This window comes from Anastrepha obliqua, chromosome 1, assembly GCF_027943255.1.
Source record: "Anastrepha obliqua isolate idAnaObli1 chromosome 1, idAnaObli1_1.0, whole genome shotgun sequence".
Classification (NCBI taxonomy): domain Eukaryota; kingdom Metazoa; phylum Arthropoda; class Insecta; order Diptera; family Tephritidae; genus Anastrepha; species Anastrepha obliqua.
The window spans coordinates 138,578,925-138,596,291 of record NC_072892.1 but is presented as its reverse complement, the minus strand read 5'-3'; the positions used below and the strand labels follow the sequence as shown (position 1 = coordinate 138,596,291).

Here is a 17,367-nt window from a genome sequence, read left to right as displayed (position 1 = left end):
AACCTTCGGTTGTTGATCGGTATTATTACAAGACACAACTCATGGGGTCAGCATATAACCACCATTGGAATCATTGACGACCCAATGTGCCTGTCGCGCTTGGAGGAGGCGGATAGCACTGATCACTTTCTTTGTGAGTGTCCTGCCTTTGCTAGAGTACGGCTACGAGTTTTGGGTTCCGATGTCGTGAGAATGAGTAATATTCGTTCCATAAAACTGGAGGATATCTACAGATTTGCCAAAGAATCTGGAAAAGCCTCACAGCTCTGTCTCTCTCTCTATTCTTTCCTATATCTTTCTCTGATACTTTTTTCCTTTCCTCTTTGATTATCTAGCCTCTTTCCAGAGCTCTAAATGCAATGGGCTTTGTAACCCTCTTGGTGCTCCTTAACTCGACCTATCCAAATTTCAACTTCAATCCATATTAACGCTGCGATTTCTCGATGCTATTAGAATAAATTCTATAATTCTGTTTGGAAAACCGCAAATTTCTTTGATGAAGCACGCTATTTATGTACTGTATGCACATACTTTAAAATCTCTATTCTACTTTACTAAAATCTACTCAACATTTGATTCCGTAAAATGACCAAATTCCCTACCTTTATATGGTTCCTCTTTTGAACTTTAAAGATTTCTTATCGAATTTGCAATGAATTTTATTTCGCCCAATTAAGTTTTAATGTGAATTTGCAAACATATATGTAGAAGTATATACACATATAAGTACACATATACATACGCAAAACTCAAAATACAAAGACAACATTTGGCTGAGTGTAGCCGATTTATTTGTCATACCTAATTTTGGAACTTTGCCAAACTCTACGGCTGAAACCGACTTATCTGACTTATCTACTAAAGGTGTGTATGTGCAAGTATGTACGCATGTAGGTATGTACAGCTATATGTGTGTGCACGTTATATATATACTTGTATAAAAGTGCAAAGTATAAAAAAAACGAAAAGTTGCAAATATCAGCTGATAAGATCGCAGTTGGCAATAATATTTGCAATGCGAGGAGTACACACACAATCACGCAAAGATTTAGGACGTTAAACATGCGCATTTCAGCAACAAAAAAAAAACATAGCCAACGGTAATTAGGATTAAGCACATTTTTATAAATTTAAAATAGATCTAAGCGCCGTAATATGACCTTTATAATAATTTGCATGGCAAGCGAAATTTTTTTTATCAAAATATTTATATATCTACACGTGCACTAATGCTTTAGACCGTTTAAATGCTTACCAAACGTTCAAAATTTATTATTGATTTCCTGCTCATTTCTATAGATTTCAAATTGGAAGTAACAGCTGTACTAAGCTGCCAGTACTAACTTCCCAGCCGTGAAATGCTGCCAGTAATATTAATTGTGAAATGAGAAGAATTGTCAAATTTATGAACATCGCTCCAGAAGCAATTGGGAAATTTTGGTATGAAAAGTGTTTTTAAAGAAATTAACGCACATAAACAAAAATAAAAAAAAAACTGAGTACAACTTCGCTGTGAGATGCTCGTACATATGAAATTTCATGCATATTTCACGGCAATGCAATTTGTATGCATTTAGACAGCAATTTCACGTCACACGCGAACTTAGTATTATGCGTTAATTTAATTTTCACGAGACTGCAAACAAACAAAGAGACAGGCCACTTTGATAATCAAGGAAAATTAGCCGATTAAGTGCCATCAACTTGAATGAATACCCCTTCATATTATCTGTAAGAAGAAGAGAGACGCCGAGGTTGAATTCGTACATCAGGAGATGTACGGCGACAGGAAAAGCCTTACCTTCTACCTTATTACCAGAAAGTTTAACAGCCAAGAAACATTGCCCAAGGTCGAGGCAAACACTCGTACCTCTGAGAAAAACTTAGCTTTTGGTGAAAACTTGTAGCCTTGCTAATGGTGCCAGGCAAATTAGACTTATTCTACATCGCTTGGAGCTGGTACTGGTACCGAAATTGCGATATATGAAAGTACATTGAATATTTTGGAGCAGCGTGAGGGAAAATTCACTAGATAAACTAGAAAATGATGATACAGTGAAAGAAGGCTCAGGTTGAAGTGAAAAACTAAGTGAACCTTTGCGGGTATACTCGTATAAACGTAGTTGAGTGGCAGAAAACGCTAATGTATAGAGAAGTCTCACGGGCTACGAATAGTTTCTTGTTTTTTTTGTTTTTTTGAGAGGGGAGGATAAACATGTCAGAAACATTCAATTGATGCCGTCACGCTCCCACGAAAAAAGGCATCCCCTCTTCGGCTGACTTCCACCTCGGGACCGCATTTGCACTACATCGAGGGTATAGCCGTGATTGTGGATAACAACCACAAAAGAAACCTGCGTCCAGGCTCTCTACCTATGACGTATGGATGTTATACGTCGGTGACAGTCTCCATTACGAAGTAAATGGAGCTTCGAAAGTGTGCGGTAACGTCGTGTGCATTACCGTCTTGTCTGCGTATGATATGGCCGTGAGTCATTAACTGAAGCATCCGTAATTTGCTCTAGCTGCCGGTACTGAAACAGCTGTATCGTTCGCCTTTCTTCGTCCTGTTTGTGTAGCGTACGCAATACTTGCTGGGAAAACTTACATGCAGCATCCCAGCAATGTTTTGAAATGCACATATTGCCAGTTAAATTAGTCTCACTTGGCTGTCTTTCAGGGATAGTGGCTAACTCCTCACGTTCTCTTGCGAATCTTGGACAGTAGAAGAGTACGTGTCGTGCGTCTTCAACATTCTCTGGGCAGGTAGGGCAGAGTGGTGAAGCGGAGAGATCAAACCTAAGCAGATAATACTGAAAGCACCCGTGTCCTCTCAGCATCTGGGAGAGGAAGTAATTCACTTCTCCGTGTCTTCGCCGTAACCACGTGTCAAGGTTAGGGATAAGTTCGTGCGTCCAGCGGCCTTTAGGAGAATGATCCCTTCTTTGCTCTCATTCGTGGTTAGACAAAGATGAAACACCAGAACCGACCCCTAGAGATGGCCTTCACCTCAAGAAAATTCTTTCTGTCTATTTGGTGGGATTTGGCCAGTAATGTTTATTATGAATTTCTGGAACCAAACCAGACGATAACTGCTGATTATTATTCCCATCAGCTATCAAACCTGAATGAGGCACTTAACAAAAATCGGCCGTCTTTAGTGAATAGACACAAAGTTTTGTTTCAGCACGACAACGCAAGGCCTCATACCGCAAGGCAAACATTAGGCAAGCTGAACGAGCTCGGATGGGAGGTAATGCCGCATCCACCTTACTCTCCGGATATTGCACCTTGTGATTATCAACTTTTCCGTGAAATTCAATTCCATATGAGTAACAAGAACTACTCTTCAAAAGAAGCTATACAAAGGGATATCGAAGCGTATTTTGGCTCCAAGGGTAAACAATTTTTTGAGCAGGGAATTAAAAATTTGCCTAAACGTTGGGAAGGCATTGTAAATAATGAAGGAAAATATATTATTGATTAATAAATACTTTAAACATCTTTTTTTATTAATTTTAAAACCTCTTTTAAAAAACGCATTAACTTATGGACTGACCTGATATTAGTCTTAAGTCTGGAGGGTAGAGTCTTGCGAAGTTTTACCTCATTTTTTTTTAATGCCATTCTTTGAATTTCTGTTTGCTTCAAAAATTAGATGAATTTTCAACGGGTGAGTTTTCAAAATTTTTGGATGAAAAATTTACGAAATAATTTGCAAATGTTTGTTTGGGACAAGCGGTATTTTATGTTTAAAAACTTTCATTCTTATATAAAAAAAAATAGGTTCAATATGCTTTTATTTAGCCTTCGAAATTCTTGTAACCCCAAAAATAATGCTAGAAGTATGGAATTCAAAATGAAAAAACTATTTTTCGGAATATCGCACAATCGCACATTTACATAATTTCGTAGTCAAGCATTTATAACTAAAACGAAATTGATATGTAATACAAAAATAATAAATCCAAGCAAAAATTATGTACTTGCAAGTATGCACATATGCATATGTATGTATGTAAATATGTATATATGTATGTATGTATGAGTATCATCGAATGCTTTTGGTTTAGTAAAGTGCCATTTGAAACAAGTGAACTGGCAAGCCAACCTTGCATCATTCACGCTTCACTGATATTAGGGCAAATCTGTACATATAGCGAGTATCGACTAATCTCTACTGCTGATGCTCTCTATTTTTCTAACAGAAATCATTGCTTCAGGTTTAACAGAAATCAGGTTCAGGCTGCAATACGCGACATTTACTTGGAGACCTAAGATAAGAGTTTATTAAGTAGAAAAACGTTACAATACTTATGTTATCGCACAATTTACAGAATATGATTTAAATCTTAATTCTACATCATTATATTTGTATATTTATCACAGGTTTGGGTTTTTAAATGATTTTTTCTTTTTTTCGAAGGAAAAAACTACTATGAAAAACCTCCGCTATACATACAATTTATACACAAAGTTTGCAGTCGCTCCAAGAGGGGTTTATTCCCCTTCGTTTTCGCTCACTAAAATTTATAGAATCTCTTTCGTGTTACCGTCCTCTTTTGTCCTTAGATGTCATAAATGTATAGGTATGTGAGTAAATCAATACAAAATGAAAGTTTGCATGCACGTTGATTGTATATTAATAAATTACAACATTTAAAATAAGATTGTTGTTTTCATTTCTCCACGCAGCGGCCCGAAGTACCTGCAACGCTGACAAGGTACGAAATGACATCATACGTCACTCGCTGGGGAACTGTTACGTGTGGCGAACAATTGAGTCATATAAGCGTTGTTTTTTTATTTCATGCAAATAAATATACTATATCTGTGTACTTGTATAAGTATGTAAGTGTGTCCGTATGTATATACATAAAATTTTTAGTGCCATATATTCGCCCACGAAATAAAATGAAAAGTGAGGTGCAACTAATTTGCACGCTTAGTTGCGAAAAATTTGTGTGACTAATTGTATAACAAAAAAGTTTTGCTTATCGACACACAGTAACTGAGTAAGTATGTAGTATTGTAATTTTATTTTTATTGTAACGGTGCATGATTTATAATAAGTAGATTTGCTGGCGAAACGTGTTAAATGACCATTAAATATTCAGCAAAATATCGCTCATAGGGCCCGTATAAATGAATTGGAACTGTGTTTGTATTTAAATGTATGAAGCAACAGGTTGTGGATAAGTAGAAGGAATAAATGCATAGAGTACAACAAAAGGTTACGCAGAGAAATCCAAGTATTTTTATCTCTGACTGAAAATACACCGAATCGAGACTGTTGTTTCTTCTTTTGTTACCTAATATATTTTATTTATTATTATTATTTTTTTTTTTTTTTTTTTGAGAGCTTAGAACTCAGACGATTTGCCACTTTTTATATTTTCGCTTGACTTGAAAGCCCATTACGCATAAGCTTGATTTTCAAGAAGTTCTTTCTTGGTCTACTAGTAATCAACTATTTTTAAATATTAGTTTAGGGGGGAAAGAAATACATTAATTTCGCGGTAGATGACGGTAGAGATCGATATCTCGTAAAGTATCGATCAAATAATTTCAAATTTATGCGCGTTGCTTAGGTGACATTTCACACTAAAACATATCTTTTGCCGTTTTGTGTTTGTTCCATTCAGCTGTGAGTCACAGGGCTTCAACAATGGGAGTCAACAAAGAGAGAATTCGGTACATTTTACAGTTCTTCTTTGATAAAGTCAAAAATGCAAGCCCGGCCGCTGAAATTTTGAATGGTTTTTATGGTGACGATACGTGCAACAGCTAATTACATACAATTTTGGGTTCGTCGATTCCGTTCAGACATTTTTGATGTTCGAGAAAATGTCGATAATGTTGGTAAAATCACAGAAATAATCGAAATTGAGCAGCATGTGAGTAGTCGTAGCATCACCCAGGAGCTAAAGATCGACCATAAAATAGTTTTGAGCCATTTGCGTAAAGCTGGATTCAAAAAGAAGCTCGACGTTTGAATGTCACACCAAAAAACTTGATGCATCGAATTTCCATCTACGAAGCCGGGGCCAAACGGACTAAAATCGATCCATTTCTTTAACGGATGATGACTGGGGATGAAAAATGGACCGCATACGACAATATTGTGCGAAAACGATCTTGTTCAAAGCGTGGTGATGAAGCAGCTCAAACGGTGGCCAAACCAGAACTAATGGCTAGGAATGTTCTACTGCGCATTTGATGGGACTTGAAAGGAATAATTTGTTATGAGTTGCTTTCGTATGGCCAAACACTAAATTGAAATCTCTACTGTCAACAACTGGATCGTTTGAAGCTAGCGTTTGACCAGAAACGACCAGAATTGACGAAGAGGAGAAGTGTTATGTTCCATCAAGACAATGCAAGGCCATACACGTCTGTAGTGACTCGCCGAAAATTTCGGGAGCTTGGTTGGGTGGTTTTAAGTCATCACACCAAGAAAAATGTGATTCAACAACATTCTACATCAGTTATGCCCATGATGCTTGCTTATCAATTTAAAATCTCTGCATTCTCGGCGATCTATTTGGTCTTTATCTTTCGTCTTTGATATTATTTAAGGGGTTGTGGATTTCGCCTCTCTTCAGGAGCGAATTTATCCTAATATCCCATTTGGAGCGCTTCGTAATTTAGATTTTTTCCATATTGGCTTTATAAGAACTCTGTGTGCCAGCAGTGCACCCATCATGAGAGCTTTGTTTGAATTCAATACTATTTACAAACCTCTTGGGACTGACTTTGGTTCTTCTAAACACTCACTCATTAAACTTCTTAATTATGCTTATAAATAATTTGATTTAGTATGTTTTGGCATACTTTATGTTTTTCTTAAAACATCACCCTAAACAACTTTTTTTTTACTAATTTTCACTTTAATAAATAAACAAGTAATAGTCTCGAGCTTAAAATGGAGCGGCGTTTGTATGCTGGCACTACTAACAAATTAAAAAAAAATATATAAATCATAAATTTACTTTTATGTAAATCGCGTTGCAAATCGGATGCGGAATTATATTTAAAATTCTTAAAAAATTCTTTCTGGAAACTACTTTCAACACCATCACTACAATTTTTCACTACCTAGCAGACCGTTAATCGGCTCTGTGCGAATTTGACAGATATGCCGACGCCATTCGTTTTGTGTTTCACTAAGCTAAAGCTAGATTTTGTGAAACACAAAACGAATGACGTAAGATCTAAAGTTCCACTCAATAAAAATTTTTTTTTACCATACCTAACGAGCAAACCTATCATCCTTGCACCAAATTTACTAACTCCAATGTAGTCCATAAAACCATTCACTCAGTAAGATGAGAGAATGCCTGAGTAAGAATACAGAACCTGAACGCTTACATCATACATCAATTACTCTCATCTTCCGGACTCTCATTAACTAACGAAATTGAAATCTTTCTCCTATTTTAATTGTTTTTATTTTTTTTTCTATTAATGATTCTAAATAATTGTTTAGAAGAGTTTTACAATTGCACCTAGCATATAGAAAATGATACTAATAAGCGATTTTCATTTGATAATTTTACTTGTTTTTGTAGAAGCATTTTAAGTATAACCGCTACTCGCTCTCCATAAGGTCTGCTACCATTGTGCGTTTTAAACATCTTTGAGAGGAACTTATTTTCTCCTAAATATTTGGTAGGAAAAAATGAGTACCTTCGCTCACTGATTTGTATTGTAGTATAGAGTTTCCCCACTTTTTCATTATGTTAGGCCTGTTAGTTATGCATATAGTATTACTGCTTTATATGTACATATATGTATGTAAGTACACAAGTACAACAGTAAATAATATTCTTCTCCACAAGTTCGCGCGACCTATAGGCAGATCACTACTCCTCATATGTACATATATGTATGTATGTAGGTATGATACTTATGCATACTGTGTTTTATATGTTCACCCTATCTTAAATGAAATAGAGCAAGAAACCGTCGGAGAGCAACATGAAAGGTAAATTGCTGTACCACTACTTACGAATTTTAGCTGAGTGATACTATCTTTAAGAATTGGAGAACGCTATTTACAGATGTTCGATACCAATCGAGTGTTTAGCCGCCGACTTCGTGTATGATCTTTTAAACTAATGCTGGAAATCGTTTAAACCAATACCAGAGAAGCAAATTATTGTGAACTGTATTTACGTATTGAGGGGAACCCCTCTGTCTTTTAATTAGCGCAATAGTGGATTTTTTTGCATACTAAGAGCCAGTTTTTCAGCGCAAGGTTAGGTTTTAACTGAAAATTGAAAAACTTAACTATATTTTTTAATATAAAATGGAAACAAAATTTTAATTTGCGCCTTTTTTTGAATAAACATTTATTAAACGCATATACCCCTCTTTCCTGCTCTGTGGTCAGTATAGGCAGTCCAATAACCAGGGAAGAGAATAAAACAAACTAATTGCAATTCAAAGCGCTTGCGGCATCAGCGAGAGTGAATCGAAACAAGGTAACTTCAAATACTTCGCAAACCTCTGAGGAGCTTTACCCCATTAGGGAATGACATCATTCATTTGTTTCTGGACAAAAGCGGCGGTATTCATGGAATGCGATGGCGTGACGCGCGCATCAGCCTGTCAGGGACATACAACAATAAAAATCCACATGCATATATGCGCATAACGAGTACGTACGATATCGCCTATGTAGTTATGAATGTATGTATGTATGTGTTTAAATGGAAGTGTGTATTTGTTTATTTGTGTATATTTACAATCATTGGCGCTCGCCTTGCTTTCTGGGCCGCGGTCACACACTAAATTGCCGAAGCAAAGCAAAAAGTTCATAATATAATTTATCGCCATTATGCAGTAGTAAGAACGAGGAGCACACACGAACAAAAAAAAAAAAAATTACAAAATATTTTTTCAAAGAAAAGTGAAGTTACAAACTTCCCAAGCCACTAGCCGCGTTTTAAGGAGCTGCATTTTGTATTCATATTTTATATGGAAAATAATGCATTTCTAATTGGATAATAATTGAAAATGAAAAGAGCCATAAAATTTAATTTTAAAAAATTTCGTATTGTATTGTGTGTGTGTGTTGCATTGTCGCCGCCTGTTGACCTACGAGAAGTGAGTGAACGGCAAAATGATGGGGCAGTAGAGAGAAGGAAGTACAATGTATGTATGTATGTGTGTATTTATGTATGTATGTATGTATGTATGTGCTTATGTGTGTACGTATGTTTGCATGTACGTGATATACTTCTGCGTGCAGTTGTTTGTACACAGTTGCTTTGTGATATCATCGACTTGACCGTGAAGTCATTTGCCGCTAGTGCTCAACTGGGTATGACGTAAGAGCAATATCGTTTAATTCTAACGCTTCGTTAAATTCAAAAAGTCTCTAAGCACTTTCGCAGTAAGGCAAGATGTGGTAAGCAACATGAAAGTCGGGCAGGCACTCGCACATAAATACATATGTACATACATACATACATACATAACCACACACACAAATTTTGTAGGTACCCACAAATTGTTGCTTTCAATTTGTTTGTTGTCGTTTTTCAACGCTCGAAACTCGTTTAGAAACTTGATTCTCAGCCTTGTCTAACGGGCTGTGCCGCATAATCAAAATGTTTGTGCGCATTTGTTACGCTTAACGCATCGACACACCCTGCGCTCATCGCCCCTTCGCACAACGCCGCTTACTGCGGCTGCTCGATATACTCAGCTTTTGAATGAATTTGTTTAACGCGCAAGACAGGTAAAAAATTTGGCTCTTCCTGAGACACGAATTTCAACACTTAAAATGTAAAGCACAAATATGCACATTCGTACATACATACCTACACATATACATATGTACGTATGCGTGAGTATGTACGCATGTGCAGCTTACTATTTTCATTTCGATATTCCTCAGTTTATTGAAATCGCCGGTAAACTCTACCTATGAATTTTATACTAAGTAAATATACATAGAAGCACATACATATATACGAGTAGCTACATGTGTGTGTGTGCATAAAAGTAGAAGCATAAATTTGGTTTTCTTCACACTTACCAATATTGACGATCTTGATGTGCTCCTGTTCGAGGAATTGCAACGCCACTGAAACATTTTCCAGCTTCTGACTGCGGAATGTCGGTCGCTTGTTGTGTTTGGGCAAACGTTTCTGCGATAGCACCTCAATCAGCGCAATCAAGCGTAAGCCATCGGACAGATCGGTTTCCAAGTTGCTGATGCTGCGGTCGATGGTCTTGAGATGCTCGTTGGCCCACCGTGTGAAAGTGTTCTGTTGGATCTTCTTCCATTGCGCATCTTCGGCGAGATCACGTTCGGCTTCCATGTCTTCGTCGAAGTTCTCGTCGTACGGTTCTTGGTGTTGGTAATAATCGGATGGCTATTTCGGTTGTGCGTAGAAAAATTTTCAATTCGATTAGAATTTATTTAATTTACGAATACATTTTTTGTTTTGAGTGTTAATTATTTATTTAGGTGAATTAGTTGTATTATGCATTGAGTTGATGAGAGTGATCAGCGATGGATGACGAGCGAAATAAAAGCAGATTAATGGTAATTTATTGTATGTAAGTGAAAAAAATGGATCAAATCATATGACGGAATGTTTCTTCTTATTGGAATGGACACCCTTTGGCATTATTTAAGAATATTTATTTGAATTATTGATATTATTAAACAATTGTTTGCGCAAATTAGAAGAAGTTAACACACAAATGCTCTTAAAAGCAGCACAAACATAAAAAAAAAACAAAAAAAAAAACGGTGAAAAGTGAATTCAATTGAGAGTTTAAAGCCATACTGCTTCCAGTTTCTGCTGATTCAAAAATTAGCTACCTGGCAGGCAGGTAAGTGAAATGGTTGGAGTACCAATCCGGCAGTCTTCAAGTGGCACTAAGGCGCCGTTTTGATACTATTTTGAGGCCTCCAACAGGCAGATAACTACAGATAACTACAGTCAGCCAGAGCTGATATATATAGGGTTTTTCAATAAGGGCGGGTAGATGTTGAAATGGAATAAAATGGCGTTTGCTGTGGGGCATGTAGCGCCGACCTGCTGGAACCACATGTCGTCTAGGTCCATATGGTTCAATATGGGCCATAAGAAATTGGAAGGGCCACCACGTCTACCGAAAAATGGGTGCAATGCGCGCAACGTTTGCGTTAATGAACACTCATTTTGATAATAAAGTTTTATCATTTCAACGTGCTGTTTAATCGTGTAACTTGCCATGATGATTTGGCATAAACAACTGAATAATAAACAAAAGATTTGACAGATGTCACCAAAACAAAATGGCTGCCACAGGGCGCTAAAATCGACCCGCGCCAATTGAAAAACCCTTTATAATGGAGAAGACAGAGACATTTACAGAGAAAGTGCTCAACAGTCTCCTTCTTTGAAAGGTGTCCACAGCTTCTGCAATGGGGATTTAATGGCAAATCTAGCTTTTGAATCGTTCAATGACCGCCTAACACAGCTAAGAGTTTGGAAATTGAATGGCGTGGAGTCCTCAGAATTTCCACAGTCCTGCATCTATTTTACTGGGACCAAAGGGTATTCGAAATAGCACTCGAAGAAATGGAACTCCATCACTTCTGTGCTTTCCTGTGAAATAAGTTTTTCGTTTCTCTTTCAACAACAGTGAGGGGGGAGCAAGTCTTCTAAACCTGCTTCAAATATTCTGGCCAAATATTATCTCGAATGTCGACTTATGGGCCAGAACCTAAAACTACTACAGAAACGAAAGAGCGGCTGTATTGGCCATGTTCTACGCAGAGGAAATGGCTGTGACTTAACAAGGACCGCCATTGACTGGAACCCCCAAGTAAGCCGCAGACGTAGAAGACCGACGAATACCTGGAAGCAATTGCTGGAGTCAGAAACCAGCGCCATGCAGCTTAGTTGGAATGAAGTTAAAAGACTGGCGCAAAACAGAAATTGAAGAAATTCGTTGTGGCCCTCTGTTGCACACTGGACCACTAGGAATTCATGATGATGAAGAATGCAGTGACAGTTAATGCTTAGTAATTGCCAATCTGGCTTAAAACTAAGGGTCACTTTATCGACTCCGCATTAAAATTTATCTTTCTTTAAACACAAATTTAACAGACAGTCAATGCACTGGCGCACATTTGTCGCTTAGTCAGTACCAGCGTCTGTTTTGTGTGCACGGGAATATGTATGTATGTATGTGAGTAGATAAAACAGCTGATTGGCAGGCTTAAATCATTTTCGTTGATGGTCTGTTGTCATAATAAATTGCAAATGCAAATATACGTCCTTTTTCTATTCATGCGCTTGCGGAAATGTTTGAAGAGACCTCAGAGCATCATATAACTACGAGGACTTTTTGGAGCTGAGTAGATTATTTTGATGAGTTTACAGGAGTAGGAGTTCATTGAGACCATTTCGGTAGACGAAATCCGCTTTCTTACATATTTCGAGTAGCAGTGGCCGAACAACCGAAACCTGTGCGCAATGGCAAATCAACAGTAACGTAAAAGTCGCACCTCTTTGTATTTTTCCATTAAATCTATAGGAACTTACTCTACTTCTCATCATTCATTTTTACTCTCTTAATGATACATTGTAAACCTTTTGCTCACAAACCATCTAAAGAGATTATTTTGACAGTCTTTTCTCTATCAGTTTTTACTGCTGCTGCCGATTAACTGGTTAGAATTTCGTCAATGACGAGCAGTAAAAGAAGCGGTGATAAGATGCAGTCCTGCCTCACACCGGCTTCAGTTCGTATGGGCTCCGATAAGATTCCGTCATTTAAAATTCGACATAGAAAAGCCTCGTATTGCGCCTTGTTTAAGTCGACAATCTTGTCACTTCTTGTATACCTCTCTCAACTCAGCGAGCTCTGGGCTAGTGCGTAAATGTGTAAAGCGCCCTTCGGGGGCGCTCAAGGCTACTTCTAATGCTAACAAAACCGCAGCTCACGCATTTGATAGGTGTTTGGTACCGGGCATTGCCCGTTAGGTGTCCACGCGGTGAGACTTCGGATTGCTTCAAGTCCTTTCTGCAGAAGCTGTCTGGCGGTGGATGAGGTGGAATCATCTCAGCACCTTCTTCTCAGCTGGCCTGCTCTTGTGGCGCAAATATTTACACATTTGGGCTCTCTCTTTTTTGCTACACCTGCAGATATTGCGGATGTAAATATCATACACCTGGTGAATTTCATCAATAGCTTGAAGTGGTTAATACATAGTTAGCCACTGTTGGTCGTCAATCTGTAATCCAAAACCTTTTCTTCCTTTTTCCACTTGTTTGGTTCTTTTCGTTTGACCAGATGGGACATCATGCGCTACTCAATTGGCGAAGGAATAACGTCTCAATGTTAGTTGCTTTGATCAAAGGCCACTGTCTCTTAGGTCGATATGATCAGGGATTGAATGTACCTCATTTCGACTATTGCAGAAACTGGAAGAATGAGGAGTAGGAAGAGTGGAAGTATCTGTCAGGCATCTTCTCTGTCACTGTCCAGCGTGGCACGCCACTTGGTTTAGATACTTTGACTTATCGTTCTTGAATGATACTGATGACCTTAGGGATATAAGAGTCAGGCAGTTCAATGGGTTTACACTTAATACAAAATGGTTTAACGAGAAGTAGCCGGTAAACTACTACTGTGGTATCACAATGGATCAGCAACGGTCTGAATGAAGAGGTTTAAATATCGAGTGCCACTTGCACCTACCTACCTACAAAGTCTGTTAGGTCTATGTCGTCGGCTTATGAAAATAAAATCAAGCTCTGGTACGGTTTTCGAGATGTACATATATCTCTTTCCACAAAACATATTTGCATAGAAATGCGGAAAATTTGCAACGAAAAAATTGGAAAAAATCACCAGTAACGGAGGGTTACAAAAGTACAAATTTATTGTACGTAATTATATTCTTGCTTTAACAGCGTTTATTGGATACCCTCGTACCCAAATGCTAAAGAGCTTCTTTAGATTTAGATTTACTGAAGGTTTGCACCCTCATGGTCTTTGGTGCCCTCTACTCCTCATAGTACCTTCTCCAGACCCGGTTACCTTATTAAATTTAACATAGAACTGGGTTGTACTGAGCGTAAGGGCCTCTCTTCGGGCTCCAAAGAGCCGAAATCTGCCAACCTTTTCCGCACCATAGCGTCATATTCAAGATGAAGGAGTGTTCGAGTCTCCGGGATCTTGTCACAGAAACGACACGAGCCAGTGGACCAAATCCCGATCATTTGCAGAGGACTGTGCAGTCTGCAATGGCCGGTGAGGATGCCCGGTTTCTCGGTTTATCTTTGGGGAGAGTTATGAGTTTTTTATACCTCTTATGGTCGTACCCTCCCAATAAATATTTTGCCTGGCGTAGCCCCATAGTTTGGCGCCTAAGCATTCAAAGTTTCTCCTTGATGGTGTGTTGTCCCATTGCAAGGAAGGGCTCGGGTCCTAATAATGACGAGACTGCAACCTTTTGCCGATGCGTCCACTACTTCAGTTAGATGAGTGGATTTGATGGGGCGTGTGAATAGGTGGTTAGTACCGTACGGGGTGCCTTCACATGCCGGACATATGTTTAGTATGTCGGGGTCAATTCTGGATAGGTAGGAGTGTAACCTGCTACAGTATCCAGAACGTAATAGTGCCAAGGTTACGCGGAACTCTCGGGGAAGTTGGAGCTCTTCGTCTGCAATGTGTGGTGGTTGGATTCCGATGACGGTATTCGGGGGTCGGGGGCTTAAGAAGGTGGTAGGAGTCTCCCGAGGAATGTCGGTCATTGTCTGTATGTTCACGCTCTCTTCCTTTGTACTGTGCGAAATTATAACGATATCTGTTAACGGTATTTCTCTTCATGAATATGTGTCTTTACTTCTAATTGCGTAAGAATAGTAAATTGAAAACTTTCTTCCAAAAAACGAGCGCCATTTACTTATCCAGCAGAGATTCGAGCGCTAATGCTAAATATCCCTGGGGGCCGACGCTGATCTTTCCTTGTGGCCGGCCCCGGTCTCTGGGAACTGTCGTTATACTTTTCGTGGACCGACAGTATTCAAGTTCCAAGATAAATGTAACCTGAATGAATGTAGCCAAATATTCTTTTAATAAGCTTTTATTGAAGCATTCTAAGCTGGGATTTATACATGTAACAACTTTTTTTGTTAAATTTTTGATTTTCTTAGACCCTAATAATCTTAAATTCTCATTATAACAACCAGAACAGTATTTTCAAACTTTATCGACGTCTCCTTCCTTTATGAACAAATTTTCATTTCCGAAGTGGAATTTGTTCATCTGCTCGCTGTGTCAGTCCATTTACCAATTTCTCTCTGAAATTCCGTAACTGATATTTTTTATCTGGTTACTTTTTTAAATAGAAACAGAGAATTGATCGCTGATAATATGACATTATCGCATACATAGAGAGTGACGCTCTCTGCCGGCCGAGGGAAAGGTCAGAAAAATGGGCGCCGCGTTCAACGTGTTAATATTGCCAAGCCGGCTTTGACACCTCTGTCCAACTAGCAGTACACTTTTTGAAATAAGATTCATTAATTTTCGTTTTTTTGTGAAACATTTTTTGTTGGTGAAATTTTATATTTCATATTTTGAAAAAAAAACGAAAGATTTTAAGTTGCTTATATACATCCATCAACAACTTTCTGCTAGAAACAGTAAATCGAAATGCATATAAAAATATTTTTGCATTTTATATTGAAAAAAATGTAAAGTAATGTTGAGTGTTAACAGCTTCTTTATGGAAACAGAAAATTTAATTAATTTGATGCATGACTCTGAAGGATTTAATGTAGCCGATTATTAATTTTATTTCCACATTTTCATTACTATAAAAAAAAATACAACTCGTGTCGAATTTTTAAATAATACATGGGAGCTACTCATAATTTGTTAAAATTAATTTACCACTAAAAAATTGAGTATAAAGTTGCATTAACATTTGCGACTTTTTGCCTGTAACGGGAAACAGGAATATCACGAGGAATATCACCCCTCTCTACCATTTGTTTAATGTGAAAATTACAGATATTTTTTTCTTCACAAAAAATTTACTGCCAAAAAGCTACTATTAATAGTTCATCTTATTATTTCATCATATTATCTTATTATTAATTCATCTCATTTCAAGCAGTTAACTGCTTCCACTACAGTGCAGTGCTCCTAACAGTGAGAGCTTCTAACAGCAGTAGGAGAAAATACTTTGTCTAATTCCCCTAACAATAGGATCTATTTTACTGTCAGTCGTTTGTTAATTAATTAAAAGTGGTTTTAAATTTAGTTAATTTAAATTTTATACAACAACAAGTATACATATATATATTATCTTCAGTATTTTGAATTTCTTCGCTGTCTATGTCACACAAACACACACACACTGCGTGCAACTAAATATGTAAATGATCCGCCTTCTATCTTAGTGTACTTAGCTTTTGGAATGCATTTGTGTGCGATAAGCTTAGTAATTAAATATTTTAGGAAATGTGTGACTCACTGTCACAGTTTCACCTATTTCTAAGAAGTTCGGTTCCATCAAATTTAGGCTTAATGAAATCGCATGCAGAGAAAATATTCAAAAACCTAATCGCATTAAAAAGTTATTTCTTGCTGGATGGACAGCCGGTGAAACGCCGGTGGATGTTTTTATGAGTATGCGGGCATAACTAAGTATGTAAATAAGTGTAATGCTTTAACAACAAACGGTAAAACCGCCTATCTTTTCGTTTCCATTAGCCACGTCACCAACGGTAAGACGGCTAACAGACGGATTTGCAACCTACGAATATTCATATTATGTGTAGGTAAACCCATATATACGTATGTATGTATGTATGAAAAGTTCATATAAGAATGAAAGCTCGGCTTTGTAAGTAAATGAATGTGTCAGTATGCAAGCAAATATGCACACATGTGCGGTTAAATGTAGCAAGTAAACATTCCGGAACCGCCCAAATATCAGCAGCCGAATCGGATCAGATAACACAAGAAACAGCAGTCAAAAGGTGAGGAGATTGAGAAATATTCATAATCACAATGTTGCATCTGGAAGCTTGTCATGTTGGCTGCCAGTCGACAGCCACGCTCCAGATTTTCACACGCACACAAACACATAAAAGTATGCACAAATGTATGTGGCTCACGGCATCTATTATCAGGGCAATGTATGCAGTGAGCTTCCACAAGATCGTATATGTTGAGCAACATACACAGGTACGTACTTGTACATGCAGGTATGTATGCATGTGTGTACATTCATTTATTTGATTATGTATATTTATGGCAGCCCAACTTGCTGCTAGTCTAGCCTAGTCACTTCACACACTCGACGTGCAACGGGAAAACCAGAACTAGAAA

The 17,367-nt window shown here is 37.8% G+C and overlaps 1 protein-coding gene across 4 annotated transcripts in view; it reads right to left on the bottom strand.

Moving 5' to 3' along the window:
* LOC129236303 (filamin-A) overlaps positions 1–17,367 on the bottom strand; it is a 204,375-nt gene that overhangs the window by 124,551 nt on the left and 62,457 nt on the right. For all 4 annotated transcript variants that reach the window (XM_054870607.1, XM_054870608.1, XM_054870609.1 and 1 more), the window contains exon 3: positions 10,049–10,388. In XM_054870607.1, coding sequence (XP_054726582.1) covers positions 10,049–10,388 — 340 coding nt within the window. The remainder of the gene's footprint in view (positions 1–10,048; positions 10,389–17,367) is intronic.